At 42.9% G+C, this 17,502-nt stretch overlaps 1 protein-coding gene across 1 annotated transcript in view; it reads left to right on the forward strand.

The window, feature by feature from the left end:
• EIF2B3 (eukaryotic translation initiation factor 2B subunit gamma) overlaps nucleotides 1–17,502 on the forward strand; it is a 142,559-nt gene that overhangs the window by 21,845 nt on the left and 103,212 nt on the right. Inside the window, exons 4-5 of the mRNA XM_073357915.1 lie at nucleotides 5,830–5,989; nucleotides 10,549–10,660. Of these exons, the coding sequence (XP_073214016.1) occupies nucleotides 5,830–5,989; nucleotides 10,549–10,660 (272 nt within the window). The remainder of the gene's footprint in view (nucleotides 1–5,829; nucleotides 5,990–10,548; nucleotides 10,661–17,502) is intronic.

Genomic DNA, 17,502 nt, shown 5'->3' on the forward strand with positions numbered 1-17,502 from the left:
GTTTCAGTGAGTAAGTAACAAAGTCCTATAGATTCTGAAAAATCAAAGCAGAAGGTTACGTACAGATTCCCTGCTGCACTTACAGCAGCAGCCAAAGAGCCTCAAATACCCTAAAAAGGTCATGGATGTGGTTATTGGAGGGGATCTTTAGAGACTGAGGGGGCAGCAGGTTCTGCTATCTCCTTGGATGCAATTAGATTCTTAACTTGAGCCATGGTGGGTAATGCAGTTCCTATGGAAGGCAGGTGCTTAGTCGAAGCAGTTGCCCACAGCAGAACTGTTCTCTTTCCTCCATTTTTAGAATTACAGGGACACTTGATACAAAATCTGATGATAATGCAACATATCGTTAAGATTTTGCCTTCCCAAAAGTTAGGAACATCAAAGACCTGATTCCAACAGTAACTGTAACTTGGCCCCATTTTGGTTATACTGTACTATATTAAAGTATGAATGCCATATAAAGTAAAGCAAAATATTTCATTTGTTCAAATAAATTGAGTTGTGCTTGCTGTAGAAACCAAACCTTTCAACTTCCTGCCTTTTGTTCCTGTAACATCTCAATTGTAATCTTGCATTACTATAATTATTTTTTGCATTTAACATGTCTTTCTTTAGTTCCCTTAGAAACTGTTTGTTCCCCCTGGTATGCATCCGATGAAGTGAGCTGTAGCTCATGAAAGCTTATGCTCAAATAAATTGATTAGTCTCTAAGTGCCACTAGTCCTCCTTTTCTTTTTCCCCCGGTGGTTATGTGTTAATTTAAATTGTAAATGCAACTACTGAAATTTGTTCTTTTTCTCTTAACCCTGATCTTGTCTGAATTAGAGATTTTCCGTGTAGCATATGTTTTCTCATTTTTTGGACTCGTGTTTAGGCGGCTGTTTTTAGTCTACAAAGGTCCAGCCCTTTTTCTGTAAATTTACTTGATAGAAAAACTATAATGGATGCTATTAAAAACTGAACATTCCCTGACAGTAGCCTGTGGTTACCTTGATATCTTCCTATTATTAGAACAGGAGAGATACTTCAATCACTGCTGAGTAGGACATTGAGTTTTTAGCGGTGTCCATTGTATGCAGGGTGTGAGCAAATCCAAGGGGTTTGATTTAGGCAGGGATATCACACTATATAGTTGTTGTATGCCTCCTTTGATCTATATTGTGAATTAGTTCCATTTCAAAATGTGTTTTCTGTTTTTAAATCAATCTCATGTTGAAATATTAAGATGCTCTTTTGGGGATTTATTTTCTTCATTGTGTAGGCATCCCATGGTGGGCAGGGTTTAAGAAGACATATTGGCAAGAACTTCACACTAAAGTTTTTTTTATGATGCCTGTCACCATGGCATCTAAACTTCCATGAATATCTTGATGTTTTGGATTGCATTCTGTCTTCCTGTTGATGGCTGGTGTGGTATGGTGTGATGGATAAATACATTTTAAATACTTTCCTAATAGTACTGGCACGGCTTATGCCGGTTGTAGAAGTAATGTTGCTGAATGAATAATTGGGTTTCCAATTAGGCTGCTGCTGCACCGACCAAGTATTCGCCTTTTAAAAACATGCATCAAGGTGGGATTCCAGTGAAAACTTAAGACTGGGGCAGCTTTCTTATACTTATCTGCCACCTATGACACCGTATGGAGGAACGCCCTTCTCTTGAAAGCCATCAAAATGATCTCATGCAATGCAATGGTAAAATTCTTCCCAAGAGTTTGGAAAATGGTTTTGCATTTTCCTTGGTGACCAGGTCACCAGCGACCTTCCCTGAAAGTCGTCACGGAAATTTATCTGTGCTGAGGGCATTGTTATGGCTGCGCGGGATTTACTTATTATGAGAATCCTTTGGTAGTTCCATTGTATTCAAGGGAACAAGGATCTTTCAACACATGAAGACCTACATAATATACCAAGAGTCTGACTCAAATTCAGAAAACCTTTTTGGCTTGCAGTGCAAGAGCTTGACAACTCCGGGTTTCCCCCAAAGATTGATGGCAAGCAAAGTGGAAGGATTCACGTCCTGAACAAATTGCTGATCAAGGACCCAACTGAAGAAACCAGTGGCTTTTCTCCCCCATGAAAAATGATCCACTGTGATTTGCCTCTGCACATCACATGGCAGATGCACCTACCTACCTCCTCCATAAATGGCGGCTGAGACACCATTCTATTTGCGGCTGTGGAAAGAGACTGAACTGTGGAACACCTTGTGAACAGTGTCCCCAACGATCATATCCTGATGGTATTTCTGCCATCCGCTCCACATCACCTGAAGCAATCAATTGGATCGCCAACCTAGACTTGGACATTTAACATTGCTGTCCTTAAGGCACACAGAAGAAGATGAATACTTACATGCCCCCTTTAGTATCCGGATACATCACAGTTATAATGCATTGTGGGGAAGTACTGTTATCCCCATATTACAGATGGGGAACTAAACATTTGAGAAACAAAGGATTTGTCTACACTGTACCTTAATGCACCCCTGCAGGGGTGTAAATTCTAATGTGCATCAGCATCTCGCTCACTAACTAGTCCACGTGGACCCTGCTGGCACGCACTAAAAAGTTCCTTAGTGTGTATTAATGTAGTCCTGTTTTGAAACAGGACTATATTAATGTACACCAGGGAACTTTTAATATACAACAGCAGCATCCATACAAGCCAGTTAGTGCACACATGCTCGTGCACATTAGAATTTACCCCCCCTGCTGGCACAGATTAAAGCATTGTGTAGACAAGCCCTGAATGACTTACCCAAAGTTACACAGGAGATTTTTGGTGGAGCCAGGGTCTCCTGATTCCCTGGCTACCACTCTAACCACTGGACCATCATCCCTGCCTGGGCTATCTTCACCTCATCTTTTATCGACCCAGTCTGAATAATAAGTTGCTTGTTTTTTTCTTTCCCTTGTAGTGACTGAGCTTGCAGGGTGTGTGCTTATTAAGTATGACATATGCTGGGTTGTTTTTTTTAATCAGTTCATGTTGCTTATCATGTTTGTATAATAGTTTGGGGTTGGTGTAATCAGTGTTGCATTTAATTTCATTAAGATTTTGTTGTGTGTTCAGTGTTTGCATAATTCATTAAATTGAGTGCTAAGGGACGTGAATGCCCATGTGTGCATACTGTATGTCTCCTTTATATCGATGCTTTGTCAGGCCTGTGCCCTGTACTTAGAGTACGTCTGTGGAGTACATATTTGAACAAATACAAGCTGAGCCATTTGTTTTCTTTCTACTGCACCAGCCTTAAGAAAGTAAAGAAAAACACGCACTTCTCCGAGGGTGCTAGTAGGGTTTATTTTTTCGTTCAGCCATTAGTGTATTCTTTCATGGATTCAATGCTGGAAAAAAGTGCATCCATTAGACAGTGAGGGCTTTATTTATGGGGGGAGTGGGGTTTCAAAGGGGAGGCTGTTGAGTCCCCAAAGAGCCTTTCACGGTGTATTCTCAGCATGCTTCTGAGGCCAGCGCTCTGCTCATCAGGAGGAGAGGCAGAAATGTGGGCTTTACAGAGCAGCTGTGTGTTTCACTGGTCCCTGTGCTCGCTGACGTTTATTTACATATTGGGAGAGTAAATGGGTAGAACAGATGGCAACCAGACATTTGGTGGTTCTGTTCCCCTGTGCTCCTCAGGGGTCTTGCATTCAGTCTTTGCAAAAGCTCGTCCTAAAGTGAGAGAGGGGAAAAACCCAGGGGCCTGTTCACAATTACGAAAGGCTTGTTGGCAGTTTACTACAATGATAGATTAAAGCACTTAGTAAAATATTAAATAATTATGAGATTCGTTTTACAAGTCAAGATAGTCGTTCCTTACAATATGTCTGGTCTGTCTCTTTATTCACCATCGTTGTGAATGCATTTAGATTTAAACAGGGCTCCTTTCCCTCTACAAAATCAGGTAGAAGAAGAAAAGTTGGTCTGTTTTTAAACACCGTTGACAAATCCTTGCCCTTCTTTGAAAGTATTGCGACTAAATTCATGCTCTTGCAGAAAGCCAAATATCTGGAAGTTTTACAGCTTAGAAAGACTGACCGTCTTTCAGAGTATGTAACATTCATTGCGTGTTTCACTCTTTGCAGTCATAAAGCTGGAGGCTGAAATCGTTGCTTGCACATATTGGTTTGGATGTAGAGTTGCTCTTGAGTGGAGGGCAGCTGACATTGGATTGTTTGGTTTGTTTTTCAGATGAGATACTCATAGCATTTCTCCTAGGCGAAACCTCCATATAAAATTTGGATTTTGAAAAGCAATATTAGACGGAGAGAGGTAGGTCACAATTTGGACCCGTCAGACCTCCAACCTGGATGTTATCCCTTCAAATGAAGGGGCCATAATCTTCATAATAATAAATTATTTGTGCAGATAACCTACGCTACAAATGATAGGCATGGCCATGCACAGTACCAGCCGTCGCCATGCGCGGCCTGCTAACACTGTAGCTGTGACACAGTCTGTGGCATTCCCCGAAGTTACAGGTGAACACCTGAAAATCTCCAAACCCTTTTGGGGAAAGACTCTGCAGGCCCTTCAGTATATCAGACCTCAAAGTTATTCCTAGTTGTGACTTTTGTATCTCCTAATATCGGATAAAGGGCTGTCTTGCAATCCCATCCAAACGAAAAAGTGCACACTCATGTTTTCTCTTTGAATTGATGTGGTGGTCACAGTTAAAGCAGGAATATTGGCTGAAGTAATTCAACTCCTATCACCGTGACGTATCATGTGGTAGGAGCTTCACAAAAAACATCAGTGTCTCTGTGCCATAGAGCTTACATAGTAAATGATGGACTGATGAAAAAATGAAAATAACAAACACCAGGGAGGGAAGAAGAACTGTGTCCCTGAAACATAATGTTGTGATTATGCCATTTAGGAGCAAAATAATTAATGAATTTAATAAATAAAGTCCAAACTCACTAATTTTTCTGTTGGCAAAACTCTAGAAATAGGGTGTTAGGAGCAATTTAAATGAGGTGAGGATAGCTGTCTGACTAGTTGGTTTTGGAAAAGTAGGTATTCTGCCACTCATAGGAAATTGAAAGCGGATCCTAAACAAGAGAGCATCTGGTCTGACATGCGTATCTGTAATTGGCAATAGCGGGGAATCGGTCGTATTTCACCTCAGAAGTGGCTGTACTTCACTGGTGAGTGAAGTGGTTCTCTTGTATAGTTTGCCATGCACTTTGGGATCCTTTGAGATCAAAGTTAAATGTAATAGGAGTTTGCTTATTAAAATTTGCTGCAGGATGATGTTGGCTTTTAGAAGGCATACTCATAAAGTGAGCAAACCGAGGTGTGATGTCTGAGTAAATCAGGGGCCAGATTTGTCCAGCATTTGATTTTTCCAATAAGAGTGACTTCATTGAAATACATTTTTAAATTGTTTAGGCAAGATGGGAAGTTAACTACTAAGATTACTCCAGAAAGGTCATTATTATTAATTAACTTAATATAGCCATGGTAAGTGTTGCAGAACTTAATGGCAGCACTGAAGGCTGTGAACTCATCTGTGTGTCCATAATCCTGCTCCTTGGGTTGCCAAGAGAGGATGACAAATTGGATGCTTCCATGGGCTTTATGTCCCATTCTTGGCAGTGTGCTGGCAATGGTAACAAATTCAGTAACCTTACCACTAGATATCCTCTTCATGCCAGTAAAAACATACACCTGGAACTCTGTCTGGTGGCTTAATGTGGATCTCAAATGAGAAAGCCATGAAACATTACAGACTCTTTGTTGCTAAGGCATCCCAAGTTGACAAGTATGTGGTATTTTGTGTCTTTGAAATGTTTGTTTTTTTCTTCTGTGTTTTGGCAGACTGATGTCTTGGTACTGAGCTGTGATCTGATCACAGATGTTGCTTTACATGAGGTGGTGGATCTGTTTCGAGCTCATGACGCGACACTCTCCATGTTGATGAAAAAAGCTCATGAACCCACAGAAATGGTACCAGGACAGAAAGGGAAGAAAAAGCCAGGTACGTAGACTAACTGTTCTTCCTACTCAGTGCACATGAGCAAACTAAAAATCCAGCAAAATGGGGTCCTGGCTCCAAGGCACTAAAGTCATACAAAAGAATAACAATAATATTACACCATTTGAGAATGGAAGGGCCAAGCCACCAAGTGGCCTTAATGTGTGCCCCAAGATGGAGGGGCTTTAAAAGAAGACAGCTTAAACTATTTTGTTTGGCTACCTCTTTAGACTAAAGGATTTAAGGACAGAGAATAGGACTGAAATGAAAGCTTGGGTCATCCCTCCCCTGAAGGCCACTGAAAGAAACACTGCTTTATACAGCGAGGGTAGATAAATGACTACAAAATGCCATCTTAGAAGGGCGTTATTACAGTTTCAGTCGAGCACTCAGAAGTTAAGAAATGGCGCTAAATAAACCTGCAGCTGCACATTGAGCAGTGAGGGTAGAACAAAATCTGAAAGAGCTCATTAAGTGAGCACGGTCCAGCCCAGACACTGAGAGAGGCAGGGATCCTGTGGGAAAAATAGTATGTGATCATGTAATTAAAGGCTGTCTCCTAAGACATAGGCACAGGGGACATGCAGTTTTTGCCCCATTGGGCAAAAAGGGTCTGGGCAAAGAGCCAGAGAAGGGGAGCCTAGAACTGTGGTGAGAAGCCCAAGAAGACAGGGACTGACTAGGTGAGGAGAATGGGTCTGGGACATGGAGTGAGGGATGGGGCAGAGACAGGACTGAAGTGGGGCAGGGACAGCTTTGACAAGCTACTGTTGCTATCAGTTTTACTCCATTAGCTCATGTGGTGGAGGTCTGTTCAGTACATCTAAAAGTGGCAACCCTGCTGATGAGCCATGTGGATGTCCACACGATGCCACATGATGGAATCTGTTTTTTTACAATTTTCTCTTTTTTAAAAACCCTGGAAAATTGTTACAAAACCCTCTGTTGCGAGTATGCTATTTAGGTTGCACAGTCAAGCACTCAAAGCTCAGGGAATGCCACAGTTAAGGATGCCCGTGGATCCTGAATCCTGGCAAGCTCTGTTAAACTAACAATGAATGTTGCCATCAGTTCATAAGTCTGTGGAAGTCAGAGATGGGTGAGATCTACCAGACCGCCCCAGGCTGATAGTTATTCCTTATGGGCCATTTTCTATCATTTCTAGATGTTTAATACCTCTGCTGGAGAGAACTGGTTTGAAATAAACTGAGTAGCTGTAGGACAAATTTGCTGCTGCAGTCCGCTTTAAACAGAGGCATTAGCCACAGAGGCTAACCCACTGACCTTCTTTAATAATGCTTGTGCGCCTTGATGCCTTTTTAAAATGTGTGGTATAATTCAACCGGAAGTTATGGGGTCACTGCAGCAAGTGCTGGGTGAGGTTCTTTGGCTTCTTATGTAGGAGGTCAGGCTAGTGATCATAATGGTCCCTTCTGGCCGTAACGTCTGCGGAACATAGTCATAGGAAGCAATGCAAACACAGTAGGACCCTGAGGGGTGATAGTAACCCAGACAGGCAGCGGATGTATGAAGAATGAAACCCAGTATTCGGGTGCTGAGCTAGTCTATTCTTATCTCTGGGCATTGAGGCAAAGACCAAGGCGTACATGCCAAATGTACCTGCCCTGATTTTTTTGAGACTGTCATGAGCAATTTAAGCGTCCAAGCAAGACCCAACCTATGTGCCTTAAACCTGTCCCGGTCTCTGCCTCAGTCCTGTCTCTTCCCATCCCTGGCTCTATGTCCTAGATCCCTTGTCCTCCCCTAGTCAGTCCCGGGCAAAGGATTTTAAACCATAATTGTTTATGCCTTTATATGTATAAAGAAAGACTGAAAGGATTGTGAGGGTGTGGTTCTTTCCTGCTTGTTTTTCTTACCTTAAAGACCTTAGGAATGTTACCGATGATCTGTAGGGTTGGGGAATGACCTCATGATGGATGTGGCCTGTGATTTCTCTCACCTGAATCGAAAAGGGGTGGGAATGGTGAATTTTAACACGTTTTCCCCAAATGTCAATTAGGCATTGGAGTTCAATAGGTTTGTTTAAAAACAAAGATTTAGAAATTTGACTAACAATTCCTCCCCTGATTTGCTCAGCCTCACTCTCTTGTGATGTCATCATTTCTCCACTTCTCAAAGTCCCCCGGGTAGGCAGAGCCTGGATTTCTAGGGCTGTGTCTACACTGCCACTTTCAGCGCTAAAACTTTTGTCGTTCAGGGGTGTGAAAAAACACCCCCCGAGCGCCAAGAGTTTTAGCGCTGAAAAGCGCCAATATAGACCGCTCTGCGTCTCTGGGAGCTGCGCTCCGGGCGCTCAAGCTACCACCGCTCGTTTGGGGTGAGATTTTTATCACCAGAAGAGCTCTCCCCCGGCTATAAGGTGTGTCGACCCTGCCCACGCCACAGAGCTGCCGCGGCCATGCTGCAACGTGGGTAGTGTAGACACACACTAAGAAGAACAATTTTTTGGGGGGCAAAAATCTTCCAAGCCATCTTTATCCAACATAAATGGACTTGAACCCTGGTCTGTATTTTTTTCCCCCCCCATTGTGGGTAATGTTTAAGTTACCATTCCTGCACATTCTCTCTTTTCCCCTTCCTTTCTCTTAGGGACTAATTAAAACTAGTTATCTGCCTGCAGCCAGCCTGTTAACATCAGTGCATTTCAGAACTGTCCTTTTTCACTACAGGGTTTGGTGATCCATTTTGCCTGGTCTGCGGCACAAAAATAATCATCTCTCTTGCCTGTGCATGGGAAAGCACATTTTATCTAGATTTCTCCTAGGGTTAAAACATAGTTCACTAACATTTATTATACCATATTTTTTCTATCCACACAGGGAAGAGAAAAACCTGTTTGGCCACAACCATGTTGCACAATTCTGTTTTAATCATGGTTCTGTTTTTTATTGTAGACAGGCTCTTTGCTGTACAGACCTAAAGATACAGTAGAATAGACGATGGCTTAGGACCTGACTTTAAATTAAGAAGCATGATGCCCTTATTGAGAAACCTGTCGCTATTCTGTATGTAGGTGCAGACAAGGATTTCAAAGGGTTAGGTGCAGTAGGCATTTGTTTATCTCTGCTTACAATTTGGACCATGGCTTGTAGCTTAATTTACTGCCTAGAATGAATAGAGCCAGTGCTCTCAAGAATTTTGAGTTGGTTAGCTCGATCCTAATTGTGCTTAATTTTTCACATTGTTGTGTGTTCAGGGCCTATTTTTGTGCTCCTTAGTTATATAATTAATTTGAGAGGGGAAGCTTCTGAAAGGAGCTAGCTTGATCACTTGGATCAAAGGCTGCCAGTGGGGAAGCTTTCAACAGCTACGTAGTTTTGGCCTTATTTTGGTGGTAGCTGTTACTATGGCAGCTATTAAGATGCAAATAGAAAGAAAGCAAAGGAGGAAAAGTGGAATTAAAATGCAATTTAGCTGGAAAAAAAGAAGACAGTAAGGAAATTATTTCTCCCAAGGCATTCATTTCTCACACAAGGTTGATGTGAGTTTTAGGAATTGGGGAGGGTAAGTATATGCCAGCATTTGACCAAAAATACCATCTCTGGGAAGAAAAAGAAAAGCTTGCATCAGAATTGTGCCATTGCAGATATTCCTGTGCTTTCAGCTTCAGGGCAAGGCAACAGCTTGTGGATACCACCAAAGTTGTGTTGCATTCCATATTCATTGCAAAGTGAAATCACCTTCCAACTGGCTTTCCCCAAGCTCTCCTGAGCTCTTTACTCTAGAACTGGTTTGACACGTATCCATAGAGATTTGTTAGAATGAAGTTTTGCTGTCACTGTATGCAGTGCTTGGGACGGACTGTTCAAAAAGAAAGTACTCTAGACCATTAGGCCAAAGTCACTCCTTGTGTATTGCCATTGATTTCAGTAGCGTTATTCTAGAGAGAAATTGACACGATAGTGTGAAAATTAGGTATCCCTTTGCATGGGTGCCCTTTTTAAACCAATACGTGTCCTAGGGCATCCAAGTATTAGGAGTCTGGAGCTGTGTGCGCATGTAGCCTAGATGTTTGTTACTAACAAAACGTGTATGAAAACAGGATACTAGTTGCGAAGTCTTGTCTGAAATCCATAATCCTCTCCTCACCAGCTAATTGCGATATGAGAAAAGGAGAGTGATTTATGGTGAAGGAGGCGGCGCTGGCTCGGATGAGCTATTAATTATCCTGGATTCTTTTTAGTGCAAATTGTAGTAGTAGTAAAGAAAGAGGGAAGAGAATTACGCATTAGCTCAATCAAGATGGAGCATTGCATGCTGGGACCCACTGTCTGCACAGTTGGCATCTTCATATTAAAGATGTGGGTGGTTTCAGGGGCCATGTTTTAGATCTTCATGAGCCGCATTTTGGCTACCCTGGTTGAAAGGTTGAAATAAATGTATGCTGTAGAGCATTAATGAAGGTTCTTAGGCTTGATGGGTTAATCTCTGCTTATGTTTACGTATTTTGAAGTCCGGGGCAATTTGACCAATCCTCCTTGTTGTCCTGGATTCCATTAAGATAAGACTGTAAAATGGCTGTGTTTGATTTTCTACTTCAGTGGAGCAGCGCGACTTCATTGGAGTGGATGACACAGGAAAGCGGTTGCTCTTCATGGCTAATGAAGCTGACTTGGATGAAGAACTTGTCATTAAGAGATCCCTCCTTCAGAAGTAAGCCCTCTGGGTCTTAATGGAAATTTAGCTTGGAGTGGGGAAAAAAATTGGGGATGGGATTGATGGAGAAAGATGAACTGGGGTAAGCTGAGGAGGGGGAAAGGAATTTTTCCTGATGCATGGTAGGTGGCTCCCACAAATGGCAATGAAAGCACAGGTTATTTTTCAGTGAGAAGTATTTTGCACCTACAACTGGCCAGTGTCCTTGTTTGGCAAGAACAGAAGGATTATCGTGAGAAAGAGCAAGGAAGGAGAAAGGGATGAGTGAAAGAGCCATGTGTTCTTTAAGAAAAGCCAGGGTGGCTAAATTCAGATGTTGTTCAAATTCAATAGTTTATATTTGTGATGGATGCATTCATGGAAATGAAAAATTTGCCTCATTGATATCCAAGGCAGTCACAGAATTGTTACAGCTGGTTCCCGATTGATGTGCTTGCTGTTAGAATTGTGTTCTGTGGCTGTCATCATTGGCAAGCCAACGCTAGTTGTTCTCTGTGGGGCTAGTAAAGAATATTGCAGCTATTGTTATTGGAGGCTTTTCTAGGTGGTTTTGTCATTGCATTTACAGGTGGATACGGTATGGCAGCTTAGCAGTTGCTGCAACATATGTGATTTTAGCTGACCTATGATTGATTTTACAGATTTATCTCACCAGTGGATTTTCACTCCTGTTATCTCACTTAATTTAGCTTCTAGCGTGAGAATTATTCAGTGTTCATCCTGCAGACCTCAGGGTTACCCATTCAACCCCATTGCCTTCAGTAGATTTTCACAAATGCAACTGACTGGCACTTAATAAATCGTAGTACTGATGATGTACAAACTGGGATGGCCTCTGCAGTTCTCTCTGTCTTGCCTGTGTTCGTTGTGTAGGCAGAGAAAACCAGTGAAATGTTACTTTTGTCACTCGGGTCAGCACATGTGATTGTGCGAGTGTGCAGGGAGAAGATCTGCTAAGAGAAGACCATTTATACATGACATTTTGGAGAAAACCCTATTTTAAGCTTCACAACACTCCCCTTAGGGTAGTTGAGAGTAAACATGGAGTTTGCTTCTTGGAATGCACAAGGGGCCAAGACCTTGGTTTCACGCCTCACCCTGTAGGTGGCACTTGCAGCTGTGTGGCATTCTGGAGCACCACACTGAAGCCTGGGTTTGGTATTGATTCAGAGGAGGCAGCACCGCTTATTGAATCACCAGCACCAATGTGTTGTGTTGTGGCCACTCTGAGTAGTGTAGACCAGTGTTTTGTGTACCCTTGTGCAGTGATTCTCAAGCTGGGGTCCTTAGAGATTGCACAGGGGGTTCTCAAAATGCCAGCTATCACACCAACAATAGATAGACTCTGCAGTGAGAAGCAGGCACACCCATCTCACTGACATCTCTAATTACGCTGTTCTTAAAGCATTACTAACAGTACATGTTTATATGAAGTACACATATCCCTTTGTCCATCAGTTTCGGGTCTGTGATTAACATTACATTTGAAAAGGGGTCTGCCGACAAAAAAAGTTTGAGAACCTCTGCCTTAGTGCTTCCATCTTTGGGAAATTTTAAGGAAAAGGCTTTTCCTACACTACACTGTTTGACTTAAAATTTCCCAGTGGTGCAATTCCATGTGGGTAGCCATCGAAGGAGCGCTCTCAGAGAAAAAATGTTGTCAGCCAATGACAGGTTAATCACTGTGTTGCCTAGACCTGCTCAGAAGCTAACTTGCTCAAGACCTGAATTTTTCAGGTGAGAAACAAGCAAAACATTTAAACAAAATAACCTTTGAAGCCTCTTTTAAACATCATAAATCAGGACCTGGGGATTACAGTGGACAAGAAGCTGGAGGTGAGTCAACAGTGTGCCCTTATTGCCAAGAAGGCCAATGGCATATTGGGCTGCATTAGTAGGAGCATTGCCAGCAGATATTCGGCACTGGTGAGGCCACATCTGGAGCATTGTGTCCAATTTTGGGCCCCCCACTAGAGAAAGGATGTGGACAGATTGGAGAGAGTCCAGCCGAGGGCAACGAAAATGATTAGGGGACTGGAGCACATGACTTATGAGGAGAGGCTGAGGGAACTGGGTTTATTTAGTCTGCAGAAGAGAAGAATGAGGGGGGATTTAATAGCAGCCTTCAACTACCTGAAGGGGGGTTCCAAAGAAGATGGAGCTAAGCTGTTCTCAGTGCTGGCAGATGACAGAACAAGGAGCAATGGTCTCAAGTTGCAGTGAGGGAGGTCTAGGTTGGATATTAGGAAAAACTGTTTCACTAGGAGGGTGATGAAGCACTGGAATGCGTTACCTAGGGAGGTGGTGGAATCTCCATCCTTAGAAGTTTTTAAGGCCCGGCTTGACAAAGCCCTGGCTCAGTTGTTTTAGTTGGGGTTGGCCCTACTTTGAGCAGGGAGTTGGACTAGATGACCCCCTGAGGTCTCTTCCAACCCTAATCTTCTGTGATTCTGTGAAAAGGGTGTGTGCCCAATCTTAATTCCCATTGTAGGTCACCATCCTTCAGCTAGTATCTGCTGGGTTGGTCACTTCTTGTTCTTTGGACTTCCCTCGTTTAGAGGAATTATAGCCCATTGATCTCATGTAGAGAGAAAAGAATTTCCAGGGCACATTTAATTCCCCTAGAAAGAAATCTGTTTCACTTTCTAGCTTTCTATCAATACTTTGAAAAGTTATGGTGGCCTTGTTGCATGATTGTTATACACCAAAAAAAAAAAAAAAATTCAAGGAGAACGCTCTCAATACATAGTTTGCTCTTCATTTCTGGTTTGTGTTTGGTGGGTGGGTGGCGGGGGGGAAGGGGTGAATTTTCTTTTACACTGTCACACCAAGAGAAGTTATCAGAACCTCGTTGACTTCCTTGTTTACCCATGGCAAAAATCTAGATCTAATGCAAGAGCTAGTCAAAGGAACTTTGCTTCCGTGGAAGCTCCTCTGACAAAAGATCCAAAGCTGTAGAACACTTATTTAAAACAAAACAAAATATCCCAGAAAATCCTTTGTTCTGACCTTCCCTGCCTTTTTCTTACCACTGGATTTCAAGCTCTTTGCTGCTGTAAAAGAGCAGTGGGAAAGGGCTAAATGCAGACTTTCCTGAGTATCTGTTGTGGATTAAATATTCATTTGCTCCTTACCCAGAGGGGGTCAGCAGTAACTAAATTACTGCAGAATGAACCTTTTTTGAGGAGAAGCAAAAGTTTACCGAGTGATCTGGTTTTCTCCCTAATATTCTGCTCTTCAGTTTGGCGTATGATTTCTTTGACGTAGTGTTCACTTTCTGCTAGCTGTGGGCAGTGATTGAGATTAACAAAGGGAAGCTGTGCCACCTTATACATCAGACATGTGATTCTGGACGTTGCTTCTTCAATTGTGAAAACATCAAGCCATGTTTGACAAAGTTTCTTGTTCTTCTGTAGCTGATATACCTGATCTCTCTCTTGATCAAGTCTTCATATCTGCTCCTGAGGGCATTATATGCCAAAAAACTAAACATTCTGCACCAAAATATTTTAAAATTCTGCAAATTTTATTTGTTAAATAAATATGGATGCTCCAGCATGGGATTGGGGAGCACAGGCCTATGGCTGCACAGAGGTGGGAGATCACTGTGCAGCCCCTCCTCTTCTCCCTCCCCCCTCCCCCCCCCGGTGACACAGTCTCAGTGTTGAGGCTTCACCCAACCCTGACACAGTGCAAGAAACCGGCCTGCCCCAGAAACACCTCAGGGCCCTGTCCCTCCATGCCAGGTGCACCAGGTGTGGGCAGGCAGACTCAGCAAGGCAGGATCCAAGTGTGGAGGGGCTTAGTGTGAGGGATGAGAGGGTTCTGTGTGGGGCAATCTGGGTGTGGGAGGCTCAGTGAGGGATCTGGGTGCACAGGGGGCTTGTTGGAGGGCTCTGGGTGCAACAGTAATGGGACTCTCCAGGTTAAAGTGGTAGGGGCTCAGTGGGGGGATAGAACTCAGCAGGGGGGTTTGGTGTGGGGAGCTCAGTGGAGGGGATCCAGATGTTGGGGGAGTAGGGCTTAGTGGGATGGGGATTCAGGTGTAGCTGTTTGGGGCTCAGTGGGGTAGGGATCCAGGTGAGGGTGGCTTGTTGGGGTGGTACAGGGGGAGTGAGGCTCGTTATGGGGGGTTCTGGGGGAGGGGGAGGCTCAGTGGGATTGTCTGTGTATGAGAGGATCTGGATGTATGGAGGTTGGGTGGATGGAGAAGCAACTCCCTGTACAGTGATCCTGCAGCTGAGGAGCGATGGGTGCAGGAAGTGTGTGTGTGGGGCAGGAGGGACTCTGCAGAGCTTCCTACATCTGGGGGTGGGTCTGAAATGGCCCCAGATGCCATGCAGAGGAAGAGGAAGTCCCGTCCTCCTCAGCCCAGCTGGGACTAGCAGCTGAGCCTGGCTCAGGGTAGGATTCACCAGCTGGGTTTTCCCCAGTCCAACCTCCTGCCCCACAGTGATTTACTTCTCTGCTGTATGTTTCAGGTGCCCAGGGCAGCTGGCAGAGAGGATCCCTAATCCATGAACTATTGGAACTCAATTACAAAACTTTTCTTAAACATTACATGAGTATATTGTCTCATACCATAGAATTAGAATTTATAATCCCTATTCCGTGATGCGATATCTTTGAGCTATAATGTATCTTAAATAAAACTACCTTTAGATAGGTTTTTTTCCTCAAAAAGCATTTGATCAAAATCCAATTTAAATAAAAAAACCCTGATTTTTTAAAATCCTTGATTTTTATCCACCCCGCTTCCCCATCAGAGAGCCATTTTTCTGCAGGGAAACGAGGAAATCTGCAGGGGACATACATTCTGCACGTGCACAGTGGCGCAGGATTCCCCCAGGAATACATATCGTCACAAACACAACAGGGTCAGATATCCATGTGCAGCCCCATTTGTAGATATGTAACAAAACATCAGGAGGGGACAGGTAAGCAAATTTGTTGAGAGCACCTAAAGAGAGCAATGCTGTTAGGGAAGGAATTTTCAAGGAAGAGATTTCCTGCTTGGGTAATAGGGGCTTATAGAAAAGTTATGAATAAACTGTGTGGGCCCTTCCTTAGGTGAATTGTGGTAAATGGCTGAGAAATGAGGCATAAGAACGAAGGAAATGCTGTGGGGAAACTTGTGAGCCAAGCTGGGGTCCTTTAGAGAGAGAGAGAGAAATGAAGGCAGCATGCTCATCCCTGAAGCCTGAATTCACCAGTTACGTCTCTCTGACTAGGGCTTGGCAGGCCATCAAACTGAGAAAATAATGAGAATTCCATGGGCTTTTTCCCCCCCTTTTGAAAGAGGGGGCTGAAGCATTTGTTGATTACAGGGACAGGGAATTGTTTTCTCCACCTTAGACATTTATGGTCACACAAAGTAAGACAGTAAAAGACACCTGTTGGAGCAGGTCTAAATTTGGAGCATTTCCTTTTAAGATACCGTGGGATGTTTCAGGGTGAGTCGTCCCTAATAAACCATCCGTCTTCGTGGGTGTTCCATCTGTGTAAACGCAGGTGCTGTGCTTCTCCAAGAGGATATGCTAATAAATCACCAGGACAATCTCAGCTACTCATTACCTCATGTGCTTCAGACAGAAAAGAATACCTCATATATAAATGTATGTAGTAATTATGGGAATAACTCTGAAGTAACATTGCTGACTTGTTTTTAAGATTTTTTTAATACAAAAAAGCAGGGGGGAGGGGGTAGCGTCGGAGAATTTTTTTTCTTCCCTTCCCTCTCATGCTGTGAGGATACAAATTAATGATGTAGCCTCACTTTAAGGATCTGCTAATAGGAAAAAGTCAACATCATGTCAAAAGAAAAGGAGTACTTGTGGCACCTTAGAGACTAACCATCATGTCAGGTGCCTAATGGGAGTTCAGAAAGAGCATTGGTACATATTATTTCTGTTGTATTGCCATAAGATCCCACCTTCATTCTGCTCATAATTGGTTTTAAATAAGGGGGTCTTATAGACTCACGGTGAGTCATTGAATATTGATGGTCTGTGCAGCAGTGCACCAGTCAGGAAGTTATCTTTCTGAAATACTCCATGACTCTTAGTGTTACTGACTCATCTACCTTTTATTCTCAAATGTAATGCTATGAGAACGGGGAGGGGTGTGTGACATACACAAATGCAGTGACTCCCGTTGGGTAAAATATTTTACATTAGTTTGTCACTGTTTGTTCACATATGTTGGTAAAATTGGAAGGCTTCTGCATTAAAACTTCTCTTTGCAAGGAGTGAGGGATTGGACACCATTGTGGAAAGATGTTTAATGTTAGGTTTCAGAGTAACAGCTGTGTTAGTCTGTATTTGCAAAAAGAAAAGGAGGACTTGTGGCACCTTAGAGACTAATAAATTTATTTGAGCATAAACTTTCGTGAGCTACAGCTCACTTCATCGGATGCATTCAGTGGAAAATACAGTGGGGAGATTTATATACATAGAGAACATGAAACAATGGGTGTTACTATACACACTGTAACGAGAGTGATCACTTAAGGCTGTGGTTCTGCTCTGAAAAGTCACTTTTTAAGAACTACATGAGAGTCTATATTTGTCTTTTCAGGGACTCTAGATTTGTGCAGTTTATAAGTAAGAAGATTTTCTAATTGACGTCTGAAAGTCAAGCTAGGTTCTTTCTGCTCATGCATCACTGAAAATGAAAATTTTCCAATTTGAATTTAGTTATTAATGATCCTGTTGCTGATGCATGAGCACAAAAGAATCCTGCTCCCTTTCTCAGGGGTGTATTGGCTTTATAGTGCTAACAGCAGTTAAAGCGTAGTAACATTTTTGCCAGGAAAGTAAGCAGAACTGACTCTGAATTAA

Source organism: Lepidochelys kempii, chromosome 8, assembly GCF_965140285.1.
Source record: "Lepidochelys kempii isolate rLepKem1 chromosome 8, rLepKem1.hap1, whole genome shotgun sequence".
In the NCBI taxonomy this organism is placed as follows: Eukaryota; Metazoa; Chordata; order Testudines; family Cheloniidae; genus Lepidochelys; species Lepidochelys kempii.